This window comes from Chanodichthys erythropterus, chromosome 19, assembly GCF_024489055.1.
Source record: "Chanodichthys erythropterus isolate Z2021 chromosome 19, ASM2448905v1, whole genome shotgun sequence".
In the NCBI taxonomy this organism is placed as follows: domain Eukaryota; kingdom Metazoa; phylum Chordata; class Actinopteri; order Cypriniformes; family Xenocyprididae; genus Chanodichthys; species Chanodichthys erythropterus.
The window spans coordinates 26,863,852-26,890,388 of NC_090239.1; the positions used below are offsets into that span (position 1 = coordinate 26,863,852).

General features: G+C 37.7%; 2 protein-coding genes across 5 annotated transcripts in view; one reads left to right on the forward strand and one right to left on the reverse strand.

Moving 5' to 3' along the window:
• Window positions 1–18,049, forward strand: part of kansl1a (KAT8 regulatory NSL complex subunit 1a) — a 30,834-nt gene extending 12,785 nt beyond the window's left edge. Inside the window, exons 3-14 of the mRNA XM_067369289.1 lie at window positions 6,527–6,668; window positions 6,837–6,982; window positions 8,518–8,653; window positions 8,753–8,924; window positions 9,182–9,367; window positions 9,449–9,616; window positions 12,488–12,618; window positions 14,384–14,502; window positions 14,634–14,691; window positions 14,779–14,891; window positions 14,960–15,218; window positions 17,141–18,049. Of these exons, the coding sequence (XP_067225390.1) occupies window positions 6,527–6,668; window positions 6,837–6,982; window positions 8,518–8,653; window positions 8,753–8,924; window positions 9,182–9,367; window positions 9,449–9,616; window positions 12,488–12,618; window positions 14,384–14,502; window positions 14,634–14,691; window positions 14,779–14,891; window positions 14,960–15,218; window positions 17,141–17,293 (1,783 nt within the window). The 3' untranslated portion in view covers window positions 17,294–18,049. The remainder of the gene's footprint in view (window positions 1–6,526; window positions 6,669–6,836; window positions 6,983–8,517; window positions 8,654–8,752; window positions 8,925–9,181; window positions 9,368–9,448; window positions 9,617–12,487; window positions 12,619–14,383; window positions 14,503–14,633; window positions 14,692–14,778; window positions 14,892–14,959; window positions 15,219–17,140) is intronic.
• A 4,799-nt stretch (window positions 18,050–22,848) lies between these two features.
• Window positions 22,849–26,537, reverse strand: part of mapta (microtubule-associated protein tau a) — a 46,976-nt gene continuing 43,287 nt past the window's right edge. For 3 of the 4 annotated variants that reach the window (XM_067369867.1, XM_067369866.1, XM_067369865.1), the window contains one exon: window positions 25,303–25,442. In XM_067369867.1, the coding sequence (XP_067225968.1) occupies window positions 25,438–25,442 (5 nt within the window). In that variant the 3' untranslated portion in view covers window positions 25,303–25,437. Of the gene's footprint in view, window positions 25,443–26,537 lie in introns of all 4 variants that reach the window. The other variant, XM_067369864.1, reaches the window with a different exon arrangement.

The following is a 26,537-nucleotide window of genomic DNA, read 5'->3' on the forward strand; positions in this document are numbered from 1 at the left end:
GCAAGCACATTTAGCCCAGCGCACAGCATTGTTTTGGATGTTCGTCAAGTTCCGTTGCAAAATATACGTCATAAAAGCTCTTATAAAAATGTGTTAAAAATGACTAGGCGAACCAAGACTAAATGTATCACGTGTGAACACACCCTTACTCGCCCTCATTTTTACTTCTTCTGTTGAACACAAAAAAGCATTTTGGAATTATTTTTTTTCGTTCCCATACAATGGAAGTCAATGGTCAGTAAAACTGTTTCATTACCAACACTCTTATGCTAAAGAAAAAACATTTTCCAACAGAAATACTGTAATGCATGATTTCATTTATGGTGTAAAGAAATTGAGGGGTTGTGAAATATAACCCCACATGTTCATGTCACGAGATTCACACATAAACGTGAGAAAAAGACGAGTTAATCAGGAAGTGCCTTTTTTGATCTAACAAAGACAAGTATCAGTTTATTTGTTAGTGTTTTGGATGTACGATTTAGTCCTTCATGCATAAACTGTGTGGCTGACATGTTCATAAGTATTGTTTACGTTTATGAAAATAGATCAGTCTTTCATAATATCCCTAAATATGCTGTTGGCCTTTGACAGAAGCTGATATATTTTTGGGTATGATGTTTAGAAATGTGAACCATCATAAACACTTGCCATGTTGTCAGGACTTTTCCTTTTTTCTGTTCTTCTGTCGTCTCTGTATCTCTTTCATTGTAGAGTCTTTCTTCACCATTGTCTCTTATGTTCTCCTCCCATTCCTGTTGTCTGAGCCGAGCCCACTTGTGTTACGTAACCTTTTCCTCTCTCACTTTCTCAGACGCTCTCTTTTTCCACTTACATTCCTCCACCCCTTTTCACCATTTCCCCCCCATAATTTCTCTGCATTTCTCTGCCAAGCCTAACCACCTAACATTCTTTTCTTTTTATCCCCTCTTTCTTTCTCTCCATCCATCTGTTCCATTCTTGCTCTCGTCCTTGTGCATGTTTTTCACGTCATGACTCAAGAATTACAGCTGTGCTTTCGACCCTGATGCTTAAATACTTTCCGATTTTTTTATTATTTTATATAATTTCCCCCTCATTCTACAGACCTACCCCGACTACACGATTTGGGAGGAAAAAATCTAATTGCGATCTAATTTTTTTAGATGATTTTTTTCCCCTGAAAGTGCCTAAAGTGAATTTATTGTGATTATAAAATGCAATTAAAAAGTTCCTGGTTTGCTGTGCTTTTTAGTAGGGTAATGTTGCTCTATTTGTGATGATCAAAATGGCTATATAATAGTAGTCATAATAATTGTTTGTAAAATGTAATTTTTGTTGTTGTTTTAATTGTTGTTATTTTAAGGATTAAAACAAATAGTTATATAATAATAATAATATATTTTACATTACAACTGTAAAATTACAATACTAATATTTATTGCTGTCTTAATTCCTTCATTTTCAAATGTTAAACATCTAACTTTTTTTTGACAGAAAACCACAAGGAGCCCTTAAAAAGATAGTCTTGCAAGTCTAGTTTAAACCATTACAAAGACATTTTTATATATAGAAATATTGCAGACATTGTTTGGTGTGTATGTGTTGAGTGACTGTGTTTGTGCATGCTTTCAAATGGAGTATATTTTAGTTGTACGTGTACTAGAATCACAATTTTTCGTTTAAAATACAGATTGCGATTCTCTCGTAGATTCTAAATAGAAAACTAAATGGAAGTCTATTTAAAAAAAAATTGAATTATTTAAAAAAATCTTTTTCAATGAACGATTCAACGAATCACTCATGAAGACTTGAATCAGTGTTTTTGAATGAATCTCTTGAATGAATGATTCAATGACAAATTTATTTTTTTAAACTAACTTGTCGCCACCTACTGGTGTAACAGTGTAATTGATACAATCTTTACTTCAAGCATCAAGTTTCAAATTCAAAAGGTGATTTATTCTATTTTGTTTGCTACTGCAGGCATCAGTGTTTATATCTGAACTATAAACTTTTATCCCAGCAGCTCTGATAATATGAATTATTCTAAGACAGAAATGATACAGTGTGGTTGAAAAAACGGTTTCATACTTATGATAGCTGCTCCCTATGGATCAGAAGCAGTGTGAACCTAGATTTACATGTAACTATTGACATTTAGGAATGCGATCATGTGGGTATTTGAATCGAGATTGTGAACTTTTAAGCAGCTCAATAGTGTACGCTAACCATTCGTGCCAAAAACTGAAGTATTCTTTGGGCTTTAGATATCTTAATAAAATCACATTGCAGAATGCATTGCACAGAGCTCAGTAAAAATACAGACAAAGTAAAAAATATACCTGATTATCAATGGAAAAATGTTAGTTATAGTTAATATAGTTCTGTGTGATTTAAAAATGGACTGTTTGAACCAGTTTTTTTGTGTTGGCTTCGCAAAATGTGATTTTAAAAATTACTTTGGAATTGAGTCTCCCATGCAGAGTCTTTTATTCAGGTTTTATTTCAGTTAGCATACTGCCTTAAAAGGCAATTGCCTTTGCAGGCAGTAGACAGCAAAAAAAGCTCACTAGTCACAAATTTGTATCAGAAATTCAACCCCCCGTTTATAACTACTTTCATTCTCGCTTTAGCCTAAAATACAGTGTAACCTTGGATCTGTATGAGTGAAAAATATTAGGCAGGCCTCCATATAAAACAGTTTGATAAGCCAGCGTGTCAGTCGGCTTGTATTTATCTGTGTTTTAATTCATCCAGTCCCTCTCTCACAGTCTGAAACCTAAGAACAAAGGCAGCAGAACGCTAAATGACTCTGTCTTTGTACTCCCTCCATCAGCCCAATGTGATTTATGAAACACAATTACGAGATGATTCACTTCACAGCAGGCACAGTGAGGGAGGATGACTCCTTTGTTGTTGTCGTCCTCCATGTCGTCCAAACGCACACGTGCACTTATGGAAGAGTAGACGGAGGAATGACAACAATCAAGCAATTGTTACATAGTGAATAGTCATGGCTGGGAAGATGTATGACCAATAAAATTTTATGCGTCTTAGCATGACATCTTATGCCGGGTTCAGACTGCACTATGTTTTTGTCTGTTACAATAGTCACTTTGTCAGATTATGCGATTATAACGCTGCATTCACATGGGCGTCGACGTCGACAATTGACGAAGTCTGATGCGACCGGCCACCTACATTGGCGCTTCTGCTGTGAGCGACGCAGTGCAGCGGAACCCACAATTCAGTTCGGCAATGCATGTCGGGCATGTCTTTCTGTCGGGCGGCGTCGGTTGTCGTCCACTATGACACACTATACGAAATAAAACAATTGATTCTTGTGTCCCGACGCCCATTGTTGTTTACGAATCCTATGTCAAACATTGGGTCTCATTCATGAAACACGAGCAGAATGAATTTTTGTGTAAATCGTGTGTAAAGTGGTTCTGGCATAAATTTTCGGATTCATTAAAATGTTCGTATTTTCCAAATGTTAGTTAGTACGAAAGAAATCTATACCTGCTCCCAGCCACGTGTAAATAGTGCGTTTAACATCTGAACGTTTTGCTCATTAATAAGGCTGCATTTTAATTCACCTTAATAAGGTACATTACACAGCATTTTGAAAAAATATTATATATATAGTAATTACATAAGTTTTTTCTTTTTACTTTTATTGTGAGAGCCAGTAATAGCATCTGCAAACGGAGCACTTTAATCAAATAATTAATTGATTTCAATAGGGCTGGGCAAACTAATGGCCCCTTAATTGTTATGGAAATTTTTTCCTATAAAATGGCCAAAATCCTTTGTTTGGTGTCATAATATGATAGTTGTCAGTCGGATTTAATGGGCGAGATTTATGGTAATTGAGAATGAGCGTGCACGCAAGTCCCATTTACGACTGATTGGAATTCATTAACACACACACACATTTCACTATCACTTCTGACGTTTACGAAGTATTTGTGAATCAGGAGAAGAGTTTTCGGGAAGGTCTCTTTACGCGCAAATCACTCACATATTTACTCGTATATTTACGAATGTTTCATGAATGAGACCCATTGTGTGAAAATCAGGCTGATATCGTGTAGTCTGAACCCGGCATAAGTTGAAATGTAAGAACGCAAACTTGCAGTGTTGCGCTAAAGTGTAGTAGATTGCATATTTTTACATTTGGATGGATATTATATGTTTAATTAAATTGAATTGTTTTTATCCATTGACTTCCATTCACATGTATGCGCAAATGCATACTGCTTTCCAAAGTTTGACACACATTGTAGTTTTGCAGCATTGAAAAAAAAAAAGTGACGTCATATCACGACTTTGCATGCTGAAAGTTTAGAGTGGCGCCCCTTAAATGGACTGCAGCAAATTAGCATGAATAATTTGGTCACTTTATTTGGAGCAAGACTCCGTGTTGCCCTCTGTAGGCCTGAATTTTGAAATTATTCTACATGGAAGGGATAATGTTAATGAATCATTAACACAAAATGAATGTTATGTCATCATCTGACTGTACATTATACATTTTTTACATGTTTAGTTGTTAATTTATTAAACAAGTAGATGTTAAATGTTAATTTGTTTAAATTGATGTATTTTGTGAGAAGAGACAACAGCATAATACGAAAGACTTGGGTGTGCAATTATACAGTCATTATACAATCATTGTACAAAAACATTTGACCTCAGGACAGAAAAGAGTATTCCAGTGAGCTGTGTAATATTTTTGATTATCCCATGTGTGCCGGTGGTTCAAAGGGGTTAACAGTGCACATGTAAATTTCCTCTTCCATTTATCTTTCTTACCACGAGTTGCCGGGTTCCACGTAGGCAAATATGACCGTATGAGGATGTGCTCTGTGTATACTGAGGCATGACACCGTGGGAATGTGCTGAGAGGGACTTTTACCATGAGATGGTGGTGTGCTTTTGTGTAAGAGTGTAGTGTCATGAAACCCCGATAGACCAGCATGAACATGTCTGTAGTCACATTACTACCCCATCACACAAATTCACACCTTGCGCGAGAATGTTCTCTTTCAAATATTTACTAAAATCTTGCGCTACACAGGTTTTTGCCCATTAAAAAGCTTGTCCTCCCACTAAGGCATCAAACCCTCCAACTAGCAATGGCATATCATGGATTGTAATGATCTTATGTATACAGGTAGACACACACACACACAAAAATGGTAGAAATTTGAAAAAACAGTAGGAATTTTTGACCTATTTGGATTATGGATTATTGGTTACGCCCACATGACTCACAATACATTGTTGCGTCGTCATGAAAGTTGATAATTTTTTAATGCATTATTTTAAGCCTTGCCAGTTTAAACTCAAGCGCAAATATCAATTATAACAGAATTCAATTTGGTACTTAAACGCTGATCTGACAGACTTTTTTTTTTTACACAGTGTGAGTAATGAATTGTTCTTTTTCCCTTTTTATTGTGCTTAACATTGAGTATTTCACAATTTATGTCAAAATGCCTGTGTTGGCGAGTATTCATGCGAACACAGTCATAAACAAATAGGGTAAATTGGATGTGTACCAGTATATTGGATTTGTGTTAGGTCTCAAAATGACCGCAGCCTGGTGCTGTCTGTCTTTAAATATAATCAAACAACAAAATAAAAATAGAAAATCACTCACTGCAGCTTTAGTTAGAATCATTGTGTATTTAATTCATACTCTGAAGACTATTTAACATTTGATTATTCAATTTCTGTAGTATTTATTACTGCATTATTACTAATATTAGATAGACCACTCTTTATTTCACTTTTTGTTCTATTGTATTTATCTGTCCTATTGCTTATAAGTATATTCTTTTTGATTTTATTACTGACTGTTTACTTGTCTTCACTCTTCAGTAAGCTTTAACCTTTTACTTATGTTAGTATGGCTAGTTTTGTGTAGAATGTATAATTGTGATATTTCAGTGTCATCTGAAATTTTGCCATCATAACAACCTTATTTCCAGTAAAAATAACTATATCATGATATATATGGTTATAGTGAGATAAAAATACTCCTATTGTGACATATTTTGGTCTTATTGCCTTCCCCTAGTCTTGCATTATTTCCCTTTCCTGTCATCTCTTAGTTGCAAAGGAAGTGGTCGAAATTCATGCTGGCAAGTGTGGTTTTGCAGGGCTGTGACATAAAGACTGTGGCTGTATTTAAAAAAAAAAAAAAGGGATGAACTATATTGTGGCATCTGTAAGTGACATGCCTAGATGGGTTTCTGTGCTGAATGTGTTTAACAGTGCCCTCTATGTGTTATGCATCATTATTACAGTCAAAATGATTGATTTTGTCTGTAATCTGGACCATCAGGGCTGGAAAAGTTACAGAGAACAATTTAAAGGGTTTCCTGTTTGTTTTATCTGTGTCGTCACAGCCAGTTTTTACTCGCTGAAGTAAACAGACCGTAAGAACTAACCTTGTAATGACTCCTAGTTAGCTAAACGACTAAATGTCTAACTTAAAACATGTTTAACCGGATTGTTTACTTTTCTCTCTCAGATGGAGAAGAGCAGAAGGCCGGTTTGCCAGGGAAAGAGCCACCATTATCAGTCACTGGACATGGCTGCAGGCTCAGATATCAGACCTGGAGTACCGCATTCGACAGCAGGTCGACATCTACCGCCAACTCCGCGCCAGCAAGGTTAGCAGACGCTTGATATCTGCAGTCTGTGTGAGATAGAAAGTGTTTGTTATAAGAAAAACAAAACAGCATCCAGTGTCAGGAATGTTGTAATTAGTTTAATGGGAATAACTGTTAATTAATTTGTATATAAAGGTTTTTTTTTTCCCCCATATGCTCTCTTTGCAGGGTCCTGTTGAGCTGGGAGACTCTGCCCCTTCCTGCCAGAGAACCATGATGGAGACAGAGAAAGTCTTGATCTCACCAACATCCCAGAATTTCACCGAATCCCAGTCTCATTTGACAAACACATCTGAAAACAACGTCTCTTTTAGGTTCTTACAAAATTCTACTATTTCACATTGTGTTGGAGGAAATATTTTAATTTAATATAAGTTGTTGTTACCGTATGCTAACACATTATTATAACTAGACCCAGTTTATATTACTAACATTTAAATTAATGCACTTATTGTGGAGATCAGATCAGATAAGCACATTACAGCAGTGCTATATATATATATATATATATATATATATATATATATATATATGTATGTATATGTATGTATGTATATGTATGTATGTATATGTATGTATGTATATGTATGTATGTATATATATGTATGTATATATATATATATGTATGTATGAATATATATATATATATATATATATATATATATATATATATATATATATATATATATATATATATATATATATATATATATATATATATATATATATATATTAGTCATACTTAAAAATTTAAATAATTTACTGCACCTGCCCCAGACCACACCTGCCCCCTTCATAGGTCATCTTACATTTCATACAGTTGAACATGATGCAGGGCAACAACTTATTGCATGATGTATTCTATAGAATGCAGTTATATGTCCTAAAATTTAAGATATCAGAGCAAAAATGGCCAGTATGAGTTTTTGTCGGTATTTATATCATATGGTATAGTTAAGCAATATCACACGAGTGCTGTTTATGTTGCGAATAGCACAAGTGCAAATGTGATATTGATTTTATACAATAGTTCAATGAGTTACATTTTGGATACAATATTGTCTGTTTTTGCTCAGTTTTGCCAGTGAAAATAATACGTGTAAAGCCATAGCAGAACTGTTTTGCGTCTCCAAGCAACACAGTGTTTCATTTCTGAATGAATCTGTGTTTTGATTCAATGGCTGATGCATAAAGAAAGCCATTTACTTAATAACTGAATCACTCATTTAGACAGCCACCTACTGGCAGTTTTAGTTACTTATATAGAGTATCATTTCATTAAAAAAATAATTTCATGTTTCCATATTAATAAAAACCCCATTAAAGGGATAGTTCACCCAAAAATGAAAATTCTGTCATCATTTACTCACCCACATGGCCAATGAAGCCTAAAAGTTTGTGTAATAAATTCTATGTTGAATTAAAAAAAAATTCTAAAGCTAAGTTTTGTAATGTCAAATTGATGCTTTTCTCATTTAACACAATAATGACTTTAAATGATCTTTTGGGGGTAATTTCTCAGCCAAATTTGATTAATCGCCACTTTGTATAATTAATTAAATTAAACATTTTAATCGCTTGACAGCCCTAATATATACACGTACACACTTTATACTTTAAATATAAGTACATTAAGTACAAATAAGGACATGCCTATCAGCTGTTTTTTTGATGTAAGTACATCTAGACATCTAATATAAATAGGACCTAAAGACTTTATATTAACATTATATTAGCATTATTAACCAGCCATTATTGATAAATAAACCTAGACTGTTTGAATGCAGTGGTGTCTTGTATCATAATGTCATATTAACCATTAGCTTGTTTTCACATTTTCTTATTTCAGTCGTGTGGCAGAAATGTCAGACACATGCCCTTCGAGTCTAGACAGCAGCTCTACGTCCGCACGAACACGCCCTCTGGTGACCTGCAGAAGACGACGTCTAATCCACCCAAACACTTTCCACAATCTCAACGGCAAGGTGTGTGACGTTTGTTGGTACGAATGTATTAATATTCCAGGAGCATCTTTTTTTGCTGATTTTGAAGTGTGTCTGAAGTGAGTTTCCTTCATTTATCAGGTTCAGAGAGCAACGTTTTCACCTCCACAAGTATGTGAGGTCAACGGCTCATGTGTCATGTGTGGGATTGCTCGTCCCCTCTCCAAACCAGACTTACCTTATGATTGCCCTCTGCTGGAAAAAATCGCGCATCAAGACCGCAGCATCCACCCCGTTCTGTCATTGCAATCAGGTGAGATGTAGATTCTCACACACACATACATACACACGTGCACGCATATATATATATATATATATATATATATATATATATATATATATGTGTATTATTACAAATTACTGTATACAGTTATTACAAAAACAGCTGAATGTTTTAAAGAAGTAACCAAACCACAAACTTAGGCCCTGTTTACACCTGGTATTAAGATGCGTTTTGATTCTAACAATTCTATCTTGAATCTTTTTTTCCTCCTCTGGTTGGTCTCTCAGACGTGGCTCTTAGCTTACAGTTGCAGAAGGTCTTGAGGTCTCATTGGCAGACTCGTCCCTTTGACAGGATCAAGCCGCTCAAGAAGATCTCTCTCAAACACAAGCTTTCCATCACACAATCCTCTTCATCATCCTTCCTCTCTAAACACAAATTCAGACTGTCAAATTCGCATGCAGCCGCAGTCCGTAAGTACACAAACATGCTGATACTCACGACTGCGAGAAAGTGACCAAAGTCATTCACTTTTAATTTGTTCTCTCTTTTAGGATTGGCCCGTCACAAGAGCAGGCTGGAGAAGCTGCACAGGCAGCAGGTGGACAACATCTCATGTGTCCCAAAGCCGGACACGCTCACACCCTGCAGGGCGGATCGTGTGCTGGACCGGAGTCACAGCAGGAAGAGAGTCAGAGAGCACTCACTGGACAGAGCGGACTGTGAGTGCACTCCTTTCTACACAAAAATGAGCCTAAATATAGCCGCTTTTCCACTGTCTGGTTTAACCTTTCCGTTCCGTGCCGATCCGGGCCAGCCAGTACGAATATGTTTTAATTTCCCACTGTGGAGCTGATAACAAAGCTCTTTTGAATGTATTACTAATGCGTCAATCGCTGCCTTGGTAATGCAAGAGTTTACAGACGGTATGAGATGTAAATAGCCACCGCGTTATGGAGGATGATCGGATTTTTTTTAAAATTTTATTATTAACTTGTTTATTTCGCTCAAATAGCACTCTTGGCCAGCTTGGAGTGGCGACCTCATTACACACATTCTACCAGCACGGTTAGCTGAGAATTCTGGGCCATGAACAGTATGTAATTGTACCGTGCTGAACCGAGCTCAAGTGGAAATATAACTGGACGTTTCTTACCATTCTTAGAACCGTTCGGCATGATGGTGGAAAAGCAGCTCATGTCTTAAAGTGGTCCTATTATGCCTCTTTTTTGAAAGTTTTTTTAATGTCAGGGTCTACTAGAATAGTTTTCATGCTTGAATGTTCAAAAAACACACTATATTCACATATTTGACATTGTTGTAGCTCCTCTCTCTTCCTGGACTGTCAGTAACACTCTGTTTAGTTCCTGTCTTTATGAAACTCCTCCAGAGATTGTATATTATAGGGAGATGAGAGGGTCTGTATCTCTTACCATTGGAGAAAGCGTAACGGCTAACTTAATCATTTGCAGCACCTCTCAGCCTATTGTGTAATGGCAGTGACATCAGTGCCCACCGTTCAAAACTCCTTCCCTGCGTACCGCCAGAGCCGGAGCATTAGCCGTGCTAAAGGTTGCAGGCTTGCCTTCCAGTGGCTTTGACACAACATCTGTTGTTCTATCTGTTAAACAGTAATGCAGCACATTTGCTGTTGGTAATGCCGTAAATGACCTGTCGCAACGTTCCCTAGTCTGCCTTCTCTTTAGAAAATACATTTTTTTCAAGCTAAAATCTACATATAGTTCCCAACAAAGTATTGTTTAGTGTAAAACATGCTGAAGATTAGCGAACAGGCTGTTGATTAATTAAATGATTAGCTATTTCCCCACAAAAGCTGTTTAATCAGCATAGTGAAGCCTCATTGACATCCATTCAAAAAAAGGCCTCTGGTCTCCTTCCCTGCGTACCACCAGAGGCAGAGCATTAGCATTAGCCGTTACACTTTTTTGGCTAAAGGATGCAGGTTTGCCTTCCAGTGGCTTTGGTTCCTCTTTCCAGAAACCACAATGTGCTCTGATTGATCAGCTGGAACAGTGTGTTGTGATTGGCCAACCTCTTCCAGCATGTTTGGGAAAACTTACAATAACCACGAGTTTCAACACACTACTAACTAACTCAACCAGGCCCCACCCTTGTTTTTGAGGGTGCGTTCACACTTGTAGTTTGGTTCGTTTGGTTCATTTGGTCCGGACCAAAGAAGAAAAGAAAAAAACATTTAGTCCTGGTCCGGTTAGCGTTCACATTGGCAATTTTATCACCGAACCAAAAGATACCGAACTTTAAGGCATAGGGATACATTCGCAACGTGATTGGTCGGATTTTATGACGTATTGCCTATTTTGAGATGGAACTTACCGAACATCCAAAACAGTGCTGTTTGCTGAGGTAAATGCGCTCGTTGTGTGTGTAGCGGTGCGTAGCCTGCATGTGATGGTATTTTGGCCAGCTGGGAACTCGTGAAGAGCTTATAAAATGTGTAAAGTAGTAAAAACAGCGGCGGGAATCCATCCGTCACACACACAAATGATCTGCTGCATGGAGACGCGCGTCTGATGCCTGTGATGGGCAAACTCGCAACTATGACAAGAAAAACCGACATGCGCGAGGATTCTGTCCTTTTTAGGGTCTCGTCTTCCTGTTTTTGGTTCGGTTACATGTCTTTGGTCCGTGTTACGTTCATATATCATTCGAACCGCACCAGAGTTCGTTTGGAAGCGGACCAAGACCCATCTTTTCAGCGGTCTCTGTCCGCTTGTTTGGTGCGCACCAGGGTTCGGATGGCAGCGTTCACATATGTTCAAATGAACCGCACTATCCGAGCAATTGCACCAGGGTTCGTTTTAATCGAACCAAACATGACAAGTGTGAACGCACCCTGAGTTTGCTTTGAATGGGAATTATTTAAATGAGGAATATTGTGACGTGTTTGTTCCCGGAAGAAAACTCAAGACATGCAGTTTAGAAACAGTGTTGAGCATTATAAACAATCACACGTATCTGTTGAATGCATGAATGACTGCTTAGATTAGTCCCCAGCAAATAAATCCAGTGAAAACAGAATTTTAAGGATAAATTGAAAAAAGGAAAAAAAAAAAAAAAAGTATTCTCTTAATCCGCTTTAATAATCATTATTATGATATTAAGAGCAATAATTGACTAATTATTTTTGTCATAATATTGCAGCCCTACCCTATAATTAGTTTCTGTTTTTTACCATTATACACTTTAGGTATGCTATTTAAAATGACATTAATGTCATATCATTATGCAATTGTAAATTCTTGTCTTAGGAAGTATATTGTGAGTACATTTATACCACCTGTGGGCATAAACATAAATGCCATGTCATGGCAGCTTTTGTGCCACCTTTGCAGTCAAAAGGCTTTTTGTGATAATACATATTTAATAAGGTAATAATTAAAATTGATCAATTCCAGTGGAGAAAATTTCCATCAATTAATTTCTGACTCTATGTATACCAAGCTTCTCTGTGAGATCACTTCACAAGCTCAATGTCCTAAGTTTTGAAATTAAATGTTGAGCACATATTAGTGTCTCATATCTGTGTGTCTATATTTCCTCTTCTCATATAGCACCAAAGGTCATGATGGATGCAGGCAGTCCATGTCCATCTCTGTCCAGCCTTCACTCCTCCAACACCAGTCCCTTGACCAGACAGCTCTCCCTCCCCATTGAGAGCAGCACTCCTCTGGGAAACAGTGTGGTATGTTCATTATTTCCAGCCAGTAGCACTCTGGAACGTGGCACAGTTGAACTTTGAGTGACTTCAGAATTCAAAACCCAGCTTGTGGTCCTTTCCAATCCCGTCCCCCTTTCTTGCCATTATACTATCGATAATAAAAGCCAAAAAATGCTAAATATAAATCTTAGAGCAGGGTACTTAAAAGTCCTAAATTCAGTTTTATCAAAAAGTCTTAGTTACCATATAAGAGGTCTTCAATTTGAGGACAGAAAAATGCGATGGCGATGGTTTAAATGTGAACCTTGCGAACCTTTAAATGTTAACGTTTGCACGTTCTGATGTTTGGATTTAAGAGTGCATATTTTATCTCTCTAATCTTTTTGAATGAGCAGCTGGAAGTAGTAAAGCCTAGACATTTTAAAATAAGACTCCCAGTGTATTTCAGGCTTGTTTCTAATAAAGGATCCTGCATTATGCTTACAATGTTTTTCTTGGATATTATTGATATTTTGGCTACACAATATACTGTATCTGGCAACAAACTCTTGTGGCTTCTTTCTGACTAAGAACATTCCCACATTCAAAATAGGTTTTACTAGTTTGAGCACAATAATATTTCTATTGCCTTTTGTTAAACAGATTATCATCATATCAGTAAAATACAGGTCGACCCTGTAATTGGTATTTAATGTATTAGCACACACGTATATATATGTATTGAATAAAACATGCCTTGAGTATTTTAACTACTAACTGTATGAGATTGTATGGGTTTGTTCTGAGTGGACATAGAATAATAATTTATTTGTTCAGGCATTAAAAATGGTCTTAAAGTTTTAGTTCACCCAAAAATGAAAATGCTGTCATTTATTACTCACCCTCATGTCGTTCCGCAGCCGTAAGACCTTCGCTCATCTTCGGAACACAATTTAAGATATTGTTGATGAAATCCAATGGCTCGGTGAGGCCTCTATTAAGAGCAAAGCAAGTTCATGTGAGTACAGTGGTTCAACAAGAATACTTTTTTTGCGCCAAAAAAAACCAAAATAACGACTTATCAACAATATCTATATTGGCCGATTTCAAAACACTGCTTCATGAAGCTTCTGAGCTTTATGAATCTTTTGTTTTCGTATTAGTAATTCGGATCTCCTATCAAACGGCTAAACTGTTGAAATCACGTGACTTTGGTACTCCGATTCACTGATTCGATTCGTAAAGCTCTGAAGTGGTGTTTTGAAATCAGCCCATAGATATTGTTGAAAAGTCTCAGATATCCTTGTCGCTTTATAATCTTAAGATAGAACCACTGAACTCGCATGAACTGTTTCAAATATGTTTTTAGTACCTTTATGGACCTTGAGAGTTTGAATGGCTTTGCTCTCAATAGAGGCCTCACTGAGCCATCGGATCAACAATATCTTAATTTGTTGATGTAGAACGACATGAGGGTGAGTAATAAATGACGACATATCAATTTTGGGGTGAACTAACCCTTTAAAAAGTCTCAAATTTGAATTCTGGAGATATATTGTTAGTGAGCAGTATTGTTATCTATTGTCTACATAGGCAGCTTCCTTCTAAAGCCCGAATTACACTTCAGTTTTGATGTGAATGTTTAGCGTGTACATACATCTCTAGTAAATCGTTGTTCTGTCTCATCCATTTCCCTTTCAACTGTGAAACAACAGGCCAGGCAATTGATGCCAACTAGTGGATTGAGGGTACATACTAGCTTATGTGATCACTTTTCATTTATTACATGTATTTTTGTTCTTCTCTACAGCCCATACGGAGGAGAAGAGGCGAGAGTCCGTTTGATATCAACAACATTGTCATTCCCATGTCAGTGGCTGCCACCACCAGAGTGGAGAAACTTCAGTACAAAGAAATTCTCACACCCAGGTGTGTCTCTAAGATGTTCACAATGCCGCTGTTAATTCATTTAAGCTGAATAATCTACAATATAATATCTATTATATATTTATTGTAATATCTATTATATAATGTATAAAACAAATCTCTACTCTATTCAGATGGAGAGAAGTGGACACTTTAGCCCAACCGCTGGCAGAGGAAGACGATAACATTCCGGTAAAACATCCATCTTTTTTCTCTTATTCCAAATCAAGCTATTGTCGATCCTTATTAGTGATGTCACCTAATGATTCCTCCTTGTAGGTGGAGGACCTTTCAGATGCCATGTTCTCTAAACTCCATCAGCCGTGTGAGGAGCAGGAACGCTCTCGCTGGCGATGGACGGCTCTCGCACCCGCCAAGAGGAGAGGCAGCAGGTACTTGTCCTACCTGATCTTACATTTTTCCTGATATTGAGTTTGTAGTTAACCATGTCATCCCTCAGGTCCTATAAATCCCTGGACGGGCGAACGACACCATCAATAGTCGGAACGAACCCTTCGACTCCCCAGCCCTCTTCCCCAGACGGAAGTCACTTCCACCTCCTGCAGGACTACGGGCCCGTGCCGTCACCCCTGAGCCCGCCCAGCCCCGACACGCCCTGTTCGCGCGACGCACACACACCGTACACCAGAGACACAAACAGACTGCTGTACAGCGAAGACACATGCGGCTCCACTTCAGACTGCACCTTTGAGGAGAAGGTAACATCACACGTCCTCAGGCTGTTCAACTGTGCTCAGCAGTCCAGAAATTAAATCATATACGTTTTCTCCATAGAAAAATGCATTTAAATTGAGAAATGCTCTTTTATTTTAAATTCTGCTTTCTAAAGAACAGCCTGAAGTTAATCTGGATTATTCTTTTGCAAGCCCTAGATTTTAACCATACAAAGCAAAGAACAAAATCCAAATCTTTCTAAAATTTGTCTCATCGCCACATTTGCAGCTTAAATTACGTGAAATTTTTACCTTCATTGTTATATATCTAACATTTAAAGGTGCAGTAAGCGATTTCTGAGAAACGCTGTTGAAAGTGGATCAGTCTGAGCAGCACAACACACTTGTAGCCAATCAGCAGTAGGGCCGTGTCCACTCATGATGGGGGAGGAGAGAGAGTGAGCAAGAGGGAGAAGAAAGACTGTAGAAACAGTAATGACTGAGAGACATTACAAAAGAGAAAAGCTCAGAGGAATATCACTGGAAAAAGAAGGGTAAAGAGCTTTAGGATCTGCATTATTATTAGAAAATCTTTCCAGTGCTGGAGAGACCTAAGTGGGAAGGCCTGGAAATAGATGCAGAGTTTGCGTTGTTTCTTCTCTATACATGATTAAAGCTGTATTCGGACGGGACTAGTTTTACAGGGGTACATTAGAGAAATTTACGTTTCACAGACATAATTTGAGATTTTAATCTGCCATGTCTGTGTTTTTCTCATACAACCTCTGTAAAAATTCAGGAGCATATTACCTGCTGTTTTTTTTGGCATACTCGGTCCTCTGAGAAATCGAATCCCGTCTGTGATTGCCAATATTGTATTATACTAACGCTTCACCTCATGAGCTTTTTGACCTACATGAGCTACCGTATGCACACCAATCTTCTGTATACTTTCATTTAATTTCAATATGGATAGAATCTGAAGAATTAGTGCTAAAACTAACACATAGAGACAAATTGCGGAAATTGTAAAGGCAGCCCATTTTAATTTTAGTGTCAAATAAGAAAGAGTAAGATAGATTTCGCTGCTCACATGTGATCAATTTAAAGGATTAGTTCACTTCAGAATTAAAATTTCCTGGTAATTTACTCACCCCCATGTCATCCAAGATGCTTATGTCTTTCTTTCTTCAGATGAAAAGAAATTATGATTTTTGAGGAAAACATTCCAGAATTTTTCTCCATATTGTGGACGTCAACAGTTACCAATGGGTTGAAGGTCCAAATTGCAGTTCAGTGCAGCTTCAAAGGGCTGTACACAATCCCAGACAAGGAATAAGGGTCTTATCTAGTAAAACGATCGGTCATTTTCTTTAAAAAAATAAAATAATATTTTTAACCACAAATGCTCGTCTTGCACTAGCTCTGTGACGTGCCATGCATTACATAATCACGTTGGAAAGGTGGAAATACCAAGAAAGTGACAGACTAAGTCACAAGGCCTTTACAGAAAAAGGTAAAACAATGATGTTGAACGATTTTGAAGTTGGAGGAGAAAATGAGATGGAGTTTTTCACCCTACTGTGGTACTTCCGCCTACGTCATGCGTGACCTTTCCAACGTGATTAAGTAATGCGCAGCCCATCTCAGAGCTAGTGCAAGACGAGCATTTGTGGTTAAAAAGTATATACATTTTTTTTTTTTTTTTTTTTTTTTTTGAAAATGATCAATCGTTTTGCTAGACAAGACCCTTATTCCTCATCTGGGATGGAGTACAACCCTTTGAAGCTGCACTGAAAGTGCAATTTGGACCTTAAATATTTTCAATGCCTATTGAGAAAATGCATGCGAAAAACTCTTGCAGAACCAAGGGTGCTGAAAAACTGGGTGACCCTTGAGAAGCGCTGAAGATTTCGATTTCTTTACTACATATGCTTTTCTTAACACTCTGCATGTTTTCCTGGCAGACGGTCCAGCCCTGGGAACTCCGGAGTTTTCCTTTGCCTGAGGACCCAGTAGTGGAGCCTGAGATTGACAAGGATCAGCTGAGCTTTCCTACAGGCCTCAGAGCCGACGGCCAACACAGGGCGGAGTCAGAGAGTGACGCTTCCTCGCCGTGACGACGGACTGATTAAAGCCCACCCACTAACGGGAACAACCTTAAAACCACACCTCCTATGGCATTAATTGAGAAGAAACTCATACTAATCAAAACAAAAAAAAAAAAAAAAAAAAAAAAAAAAGATTCTGTCGGGACTTCTGTTGTTTGATATTCAAACATCAGCCAATTATTTTCACAGTTTTTAGTGAACATTACCGAACATAGAAAGCTAAACCTGTCTTCTAAAACGAAAAATGTAAACGAGATGTATGAAAGTTGTTTCCATAAATGTTTTCATAGTCAGCTAAATATATCATTGGGACTTAGTGTGGTATTCTAACCTGTCAGGTGAACACTATGTAGTGCACTGTGTAGCAGACTTAAAGAGGGCTTGACCAAAGGGTGCCTCTCTGCTGACTTGTTATATATGTATGCTTGTGTTGTGAAGTGACGAACCAAAACCTGTTGAAAATACTTGCCGCATTATTCTCAGTTGATGGTCATGCATCAAGCAGAGATATTCTCCTCAGTTAAAAAGCACTTCACAGGGCGTCAATATCTTGTTCTCTTCCTTAACCCTCCCCTTTTTCTCTTTCTTTTTAATAATTTCCCAGGAGCGTTTGGAGTATGCTAATGTTCATGACATCATGTATCACAATGTAATGGAAAAATTGCAAGCTCTACAAAACAAAGCCTTTAGTGCACATTAGTTTAGGTCCTTAAATGTTCCAGGATCTTTCGACATCATCTGTTGAGATTGTACTTTGTATTCCTTCTTAAAGGAGCCAGATGTTTCACACAGACCTGCCCTTCTCAGGTTATACAGTTTTACGGAGTCTTGTGTTAGCAAGGTGTCTGTTTTCCCTTCACTTAGTCAATGTTTATGTGACCCCATATTAGTGTTCTTACTCAGCACAGTCGCCCCTTCGAGAATCTACTTGCTATGCAACTCAACATTATTGTTGTGGCCCTGTCTCTTTCTTTTTCATACAATCATAATGTCTTTTTTTATTTCTTTGAGGTGTCTTTCTCTTCATAGCTATTTGAGACAGGTTTCATTGTAATTTGGACTGTTTCAGAAGTTAAATCGTTTGCAGAAAAAAAGAAAAACAAAAACACCCTTTTGTAAATAGTACCATTAAATCAAATCAAACTCCATTCAGATTGTACGTCTCATTGTTTGTGATGCAACGCTGTCAACATGAATTAGCATTTACCCTGAAACAAACCATTGCCAAGTCTCTTTTCGAAGGCTGTGACCTCCAGAGGTCACATTTGAAGGCTGCATACGTCATCGAGGCGGTCTCATGTAAGAAAAGTAACCCTTAGATTGCAAAGTAAGAAAGACAATACAATATTTTACACCTCACTAGAAATAACTCCATTTATTATGGTTACCTTTCTTAAATAAGACATCCTTGATGACGTATGCAGCCTTCAAATGCAACCTCCGGAGGACGCAGCCTTCGAATTTAGACTAAAGACAGATCTTTTTTTTTGAATGGGAGAAAGTGCAACACACAATATGGCGGAATAAGTCCCGCCTTCTAAATAAGCCAATCGCCGATTGGTAAAGTTATCGCGTCACTGCAGAAAAAGTCAGGAGCGTGCTTTCTATAGAGACGTGCACTGTATGCGCATGAGCTTGATCCAGCCTGAAAAATATTTTTTTGTTGTTGTGATTCGAGCATTTAGAAACATTTAGAAAATTTGAGACAGTTGTCAGTTTTAATTTAAATATGAAATTTAATCAAATCAGCGCAGCACGACAAAGCCAGTAGAAGCCCTTGTAATCAGTATATACAGTATCTCACAGAAGTGAGTACACCCCTCACATTTTTGTAAATATATCTTTTCATGTGACAATACTGAAGAAATTATACTTAGCTTCAATGTAAAGTAGTGAGTGTACAGCTTGTGTAACAGTGCAAATTTGCTGTCCCCTCATTATAACTCAACACACTGCCATTAATGTCTAAACCGCTGGCCACAAAATTGAGTACACCCCTGAGTAAGAATGTCCAAATGGCCCAAAGTGTCAATATTTTGTGTGGCCACCATTATTTTCCAGCACTGCCTTAAAGGATTAGTTCACTTCTGAATGAAAATTTTCCTGATAATTTACTCACCCCCATGTCATCCAAGATGTTCATGGCCTTTTTTTTTTCATTTGAAAAGAAATTAAGTTTAAGCATTCCAGGATTATTCTCCTTATAGTGGACTTCAATGGACTCCAAACGGTTAAAGATCAAAATGACAGTTTCAGTGCAGCTTCAAAGGGCTTTAAACGATACCAGACGAGGAATAATGGTCTTATCTAGTAAAACAATCGGTAATTTCCTTTAAAAAAAAAAAAAATACAAATACAAATGTATATGCTTTATAAACACATTAGCACCTTGCAAGTGCTTCCACCATTCCGCTTTCCGTATTCTTCAAAAAGCGTATGCTACTTACGGAAACAACGGAACTAGCGCCGCTTTCGTTCCGTAAGTAGGACAGGGAAGGGTAGGACATACAGTGTAAGCTTTTTGAAGAATACGGAAAGCGGAAGCACGTGCAAGGCAATAATTTGTGTTTATAAAGCATATACATTTGTATTTTTGTAGAAAATGACCGATTGTTTCACTAGACAATCCCTTATTCCTTGTCTGGTATCGTTTAAAGCCCTTTGAAGCTGCAGTGAAACTAATTTTGACCTTCAACTGTTTGGAGGCCATTCAAGTCCACTATAAGGAGAATAATCCTGGAATGTTTTCATCAAAAACCTTAATTTCTTTTCGACTGAAGAAAGAAGGCCATGGATGACATGGGTGCGAGTAAATTATCAGGATATTTTTATCTGAAAGTGGACTAATCCTTTAACCCTCTTGGGCATGGAGTTCACCAGAGCTTCACAGGTTGCCACTGGAGTCCTCTTCCACTCCTCCATGACGACATCACAGAGCTGGTGAATGTTAGAGACCTTGCGCTCCTCCACCTTCTGTTTGAGGATGCCCCACAGATGCTCAATAGGGTTTAGGTCTGGAGACATGCTTGGCCAGTCCATCACCTTTACCCTCAGCTTCTTTAGCAAGGCAGTGGTTGTCTTGGAGGTGTGTTTGGGGTCGTTATCATGTTGGAATACTCTGAATGGAGGGAATCGTGCTCTGCTCATTCATGGTTCCCTCAATGAACTGTATCTCCCCAGTGCCGACAGCACTCATGCAGCCCCGGACCATGACATGCTTGACTGTAGGCAAGACACACTTGTCTTTGTACTCCTCACCTGGTTACCGCCACACACGCTTGACACCATCTGAACCAAATAAGTTTATCTTGGTCTCATCAGACCACAGGACATGGTTCCACTAATCAAACTGTTTGCAGGTTTTCTTGTGGATCATCTTTAGAAGAGGCTTCCTTCTGGGACGACAGCCATACAGACCAATTTGATGCAGTGTGCGGCGTATGGTTTGAGCACTGACAGGCTAACTCCCCACCCCTTTAACTTCTGCAGCAATGCTGGCAGCACTCATACATCTATTTCCCAAACACAAACTCTGGATATGATGCTGAGCACGTGCACTCAACTTCTTTTGTCGACCATGGCGAGGCCTGTTCTGAGAGGAACCTGTCCTGTTAAACCGCTGTATGGTCTTGGCCACTGTGCTGCAGCTCAGTTTCAGGGTCTTGGCAATCTTTTTATAGCATACACCATCTTTATGTAGAGCAACAATTCTTTTTTTCAGATCCTCAGAGGGTTCTTTGCCATGGGGTGCCATGTTGAACTTCCAGTGACCAGTATGAGAGAGTGAGAGCGATAACACCAAATTTAACACATCTGCTCCCATTCACACCTGAGACCTTGTAACACTAATGAGTCACATGACACTGGGGAGAGAAAATAGCTAATTGGGCCCAATTTGGACATTTTTACTTAGGGGTGTACTCACTTCTGTGAGATACTGTATATCCATTGTAATCTACAATATATGTGTACGCAAAGCACTTGCGCTGCTTCTGATAACAGGACAAATGTATGGTCACGTTTATATGTGACGCAACAACATTTGCGCATGTTGTAGACACAGTGTGAGAGAAATTGTATATTCAATTATAAGGAAATGAGGCAGGAGTTGATTAGATCATGAAGTGGTTACGTGGCAGACCTGGACATTTGTAAATAATTATGGAGAACTACTTCCGTCCTGAAACTGAAACCCTTTTGAGAAGACTTTCTGACTGGGACATGGTCAAGTTCGTTGTGGTCTATTCCAGTGGTAACGTTTCTTTTTCAAAGATTTGTTATTTGGGTAATGTTTATAATTTTATTATTGTGAAACATTGTTTAATTTACTTCAAATTGCTCATTGATAAGATTTTAAACTTTCAAGGCAACTGTCAGAGCAGAGCAGAAGGAAGCATGTTTTCTTTCAGGAAAACCTTGAGTCACACGTCCTCCACACAAAAAAACATCTGCCTGATTCTGATCTTCATTGGTGAGTCCAGTTTTCAGCTTTGCCCAACACCTGGTCCTCTAATGATTAGACAGAGACCTGGAGAGGCCTACAACCCACAATCTCTCACACCCACTGTAAAATTTGATTGGTGATGATCTGGTGGTTCTTTCGTAAAGCTAGAATCGAGCAGATGCGTCTTTGCGAAGGATACAGAACTCAAGCCACTCAAGATTATGCTAAAAGAAAAATTGCTTCCTTCTGTGACTGGAAATCAGGGTTACTCCACCCAGTATTAATTTCTAAGTTAAAACATTAGTATTGTGTTGTTTAAAAATGAATATAAACTTATTATTGCATTATTTGAGGTCTAAAAATATGGCATCTTTTTTTCGTTATTTTGACCAGTTGTCATTTTCTGCACATAAATGCTCTAAATGACAATATTTTTATTTGAAAATTGGAAGAAATGTTGATGGTAGTTTGTAGAATCAATCATTTTACTCAAACAGATACATGTAAATAAATCCAGAGAATCTCTTATTTTTTTCCAGAGCTGTATATAAACACCACTTCACAGCTGCCTGGGTGTCCCCTGGGCTTGACTATTTTTTTGGCCTACTTTTTTGGAATAATGTTCTCTGACCACAATTATGTACTAAAGTACAAGTATCTGGAGTATAATAATAATAAAAAAGTAGACATTTGCTTAATATCCTTTATTTCCAAATTCACATGTACATCAACAAGAATAATTGTAAACCAGTTATTAATAAAACACACAAACAATATTGACAACCACAATTCCCAAGCTAAAATTTACAACTGCAAAAATGGTGTATGGAGTCAATGACAACAGGATGGCAAAACTGCACCCAGAACCATGTCACAGGTGTGCTGCTATAGAGTGAGACATTTAAACCAAAGGACCGACTTTCTTTCCCTCTTCTGTCTGCTAAACACTCACTTCCCCCCTCAACACAACATCACAACCGGAGTAAAACATCTTATCCCACATCCAAGCTTTCCCGACCTTTCCAAAAACACCGTAGTCAGAAAACGTTCAGAAACGCGTCGCCAATCCATGTAAAAACTCAGCATGCAGATTAAAGTGTTGCAGGCATGGTCTCTGAACTTTTCTGCTTTTTTTTTTTTTTTTTTTTTTTAATTTTCGTCAAGTCCTCATAAACATACAGTCATAAACATACAATAAACATACATTAAATATCTAATGGTAGTTACACAGCTCCTTCTCCAACACAAAGAAACAGGGGTCGCCATCCGAGTAGTGCTCTTTTCCACTACTATCTACATAGATTCCTAATAAGCACATCAGCGATTACGGGATATACGTAAGTAGGCGTGTAAGAGGCAACGCAGTATCTCAGGCTGCTTACATGAAATGCATGCAAGGAGCAAAGATAGTGTGGAGTGGTTCAAAGCTCATTAAACATTCTGCGACAGTGCAGGGGAGAGAACTGAAGCCATATGATTGGTTAAGATCATTACATCATCATTCAGTAGAATAGAATACCTTGACTTAAAATTTTACAGCTCTAAAGTGGAAGTGGATGATGTGTTCACGAGGAATTGCAGCATGCTTGTGCTCTGGTGAGGGTTATTTGTGAAGAATACAAATCTTGATGTTATCAGTGTCGTGGGCAAATTTACAATACTGTGTGTGACACCAGTTTGGCAATTCATCTCAAAAATGATAACTCCGCTAGAGCTGGATGTCATAGCAAGAAAAGAGTGGAACTGTTGGCAGTATTATGGAAAAAATGACAGGAGCATAGGTTGTTTTTTTTTTTTTTTTTCAAATAATGTCCAGATTTCGCACATGCAAACTGTCATTAATTAAACTCTTTGCAGTTAAAGGTTAGTTACTCACCCTAAAAAAAAAACTCTAGGATTTCATCAAAAATATCTTCATCTATGCTCCAAAGATGAATGAAGGAACCTTCATTCACCTTTGGAACACAAATGAAGATATTTTTGATGAAATCAGATTTTTTTTTTATATATATCCCATAGAAAGCAATGCAATTACCACATTCAAGGTCCAGAAAAGTAGTGAAAACATAGTTAAAACAGTCAACGTGACTACAGTGTTTCAACCTTAATGTTATGAAGCGACGAGAATACTTTTTGAGCGCCAAAGCAAAACTAAAATAACGTCTTTATTCAACAATTTCAGACTCCTACGCAGTTTATGTTGAAGACACATTGGCATTGTGGTAATTTTGTTGCTGTCTATGGGAGATAAAAAAACTCTTGGATTTCATCAAAAATATCTTAATTTGTGTTCCGAAGATGAACGAAGGTCTTATGTGTTTGGAACGAATTTCATTTTTGGGTGAACTAACCCAAATTGCATTATGAATCAAACAGATTTTTTACAGCAATTTATAATCTAGGTTCATTTATTATAGGTTATTGTTAGTAAATAAATGAACTGTTAAAATGTATTTGTATATGTAGAAATGAACATTTACCTATATTAATAAATGCTGTAAAAGTATTGTTCATTTTTATTTCATTATGACTACTGCATTATTTAATGCTAAAAATCCTGAAACTCATTGTAAAACGTTACCAATAAAAGTTTCTAAAACTGCTATAAACATGTAGCTACAATTTGAAGAGAATTTGCTTTATGCTTAGGTTAATGCAATTAAAAAAAAAAAAAAAAAAAAGTAGGAGAGGCATTAACATAATTCAAATCAATAATGTAAGTCTGCTAGTAGGCACAACAAAAATTGTTTTCATATCATAAACATCCCATATCTGCAGAATAATACTGAAGCACTGTGAAGCTCATGGTTCACTGCAGGGCATCTCAGACGTGAAGTGTAATCTCTGATCAACAGCACAACAGAGATTAAAAGAAAGCTTTCAGCTTCTACACAAAGCTGTTCTGCACCTGTTTTTCTTCATGTAAGCCTTGCAAATCATTTCAGAAATGGACTGTGGGGCTTTAAGTTTCTTTTTTCCTCAAAGTCAAGATGCAATGCTCTAATTTTCATTTTAAGCACTGCTAAGCGACTTAATCATAATCTCTATCTAATTTTATCCTGATTTAAAAATGAGAACAATCCTCTCTGAAAGTAAAAATGGGTTCTCTCTGAACTGTCCTAAATCCGGTACTAACCAAAAACCAGGCATGCCTAAAGAAAAAATAAAATGGTCAACAAAAGCCATACAAATACATGAACATCATTTTGTGCTACTAAATAAAGTCAAGGGAGGGCGGCTGGAAGAAAGTCCCAATTCTTAAATTCCCTTGCTTAAAGCAAAGGAAAAGTGATACATAATTCACAGTTAAAACAGCTTCATTGGCCTGTAACAAATCTGAAGTATTACAAAATCGAACAGTAATTGCCAAAAGTTACTTGGCATTGTTTTCTGGGCCATAAAATGACTTTCAGAGAGAGGTTAGAATACCATCAGGTACGTGAAAGTGTGTGTTCTGTTTTTTTGGAGGGGAGGGGGTGGGGTTTGGGGGCGTGGCTGGGTGGTGGTATGGTCCAATCACAAGCCCTGCTTGGCCAGCGATGCAGACACCTGGTCGGCGAGGGTGGAAAGCTGCGGCGGGTCTGCCATGTTGATGCTGCCGGAAGAGGAGACGGTGCTCAGGCCGTGTGGCGACTCCTCTAGAGACACGATTTCTGCGCCATGGTCGGTTCGCGCTTTGGCCTGCTCACGGAACATCAGTTTGTGCGACTCAATCTGGGGAAAGGAAATATGTACAAGTTAATGAGTGCAAATGAAATGCCTGAGCTGAACTGGATATTGGCTCAGAGGGGACCTGGGATTCTTGGATGGAGATTAACAGCATTCTGGAGTGAAAACTCCTATAAAACCAAACACAGACATCCAGGATCATTCATTAGTAGAAACTCTTGGAAGTTTAAGAAAATACTAATCTAAGTCGTGTATTCTGAGGGCTATTCCATCATTTGACATCACTGGTGCTCTCTAGTGGCCATAAAGCTACATGTCAGGACTTGGATGCTATAAAATCTGAAATATTGTGTACACTCAAAATGCTAAATAATAACATGCTCAAAAATCAATGTATAAATAATCAATTTATCAAACAATAAAAAAGTGTAAGATGGTGTTAAAAGGGATAAAGCAGCAGAAAAAAAATCATAAGAAATGAAGTCAAACCATTTTTGTTACAAGTTTCTATATAAATATAAATACAAACTAAACTAAACATATTTTTCAATATTTCTTTTAAAAATGTGATCTTTTTTTGGTCAGTTGCTCATTTGTATTATTGATTTCCCATCACTCTGTGCCAGGAGATGGCACCCAAGATGCATTTCACAAGATACTTGTGCAAGCTTAAAATTATTAGTAATAGCCAGTTTATTTGAAATATTTTATTACTGATTCATCTACCAATCTGCAAATTAATTCACCAAGCGGGTTCTTATTTGCAAATGGGTTTATCAAGTGATTATCTTGCTTCCGGAGCTCATCTTCTTTCATACTGGTGTAACGAAAACATCCAAAATACATATTTTATACCCTTCTTTTTTAGGCGAAACACACACCCGACCATATAATGGCAGTGAACAGCAACCAGCATCAAGCTTTTTTAAAAAGATGGAAAAATATCACAGAATGATCCCATGTGACACGTGTCATTTATATCAAGTGTTCTGGGGGTGTACCAAAATGTAATGTATTATTTTAAGCAAATCCTGTCCTTGGCCGTTGGTCTTCTGTGCAAGGCTTTACAACGCGTCAGTGAGACTCTATTAGCCCCTCCGACTTGCCCAGAAAAAGCAAGATTCTAAGAAATCAAGATTC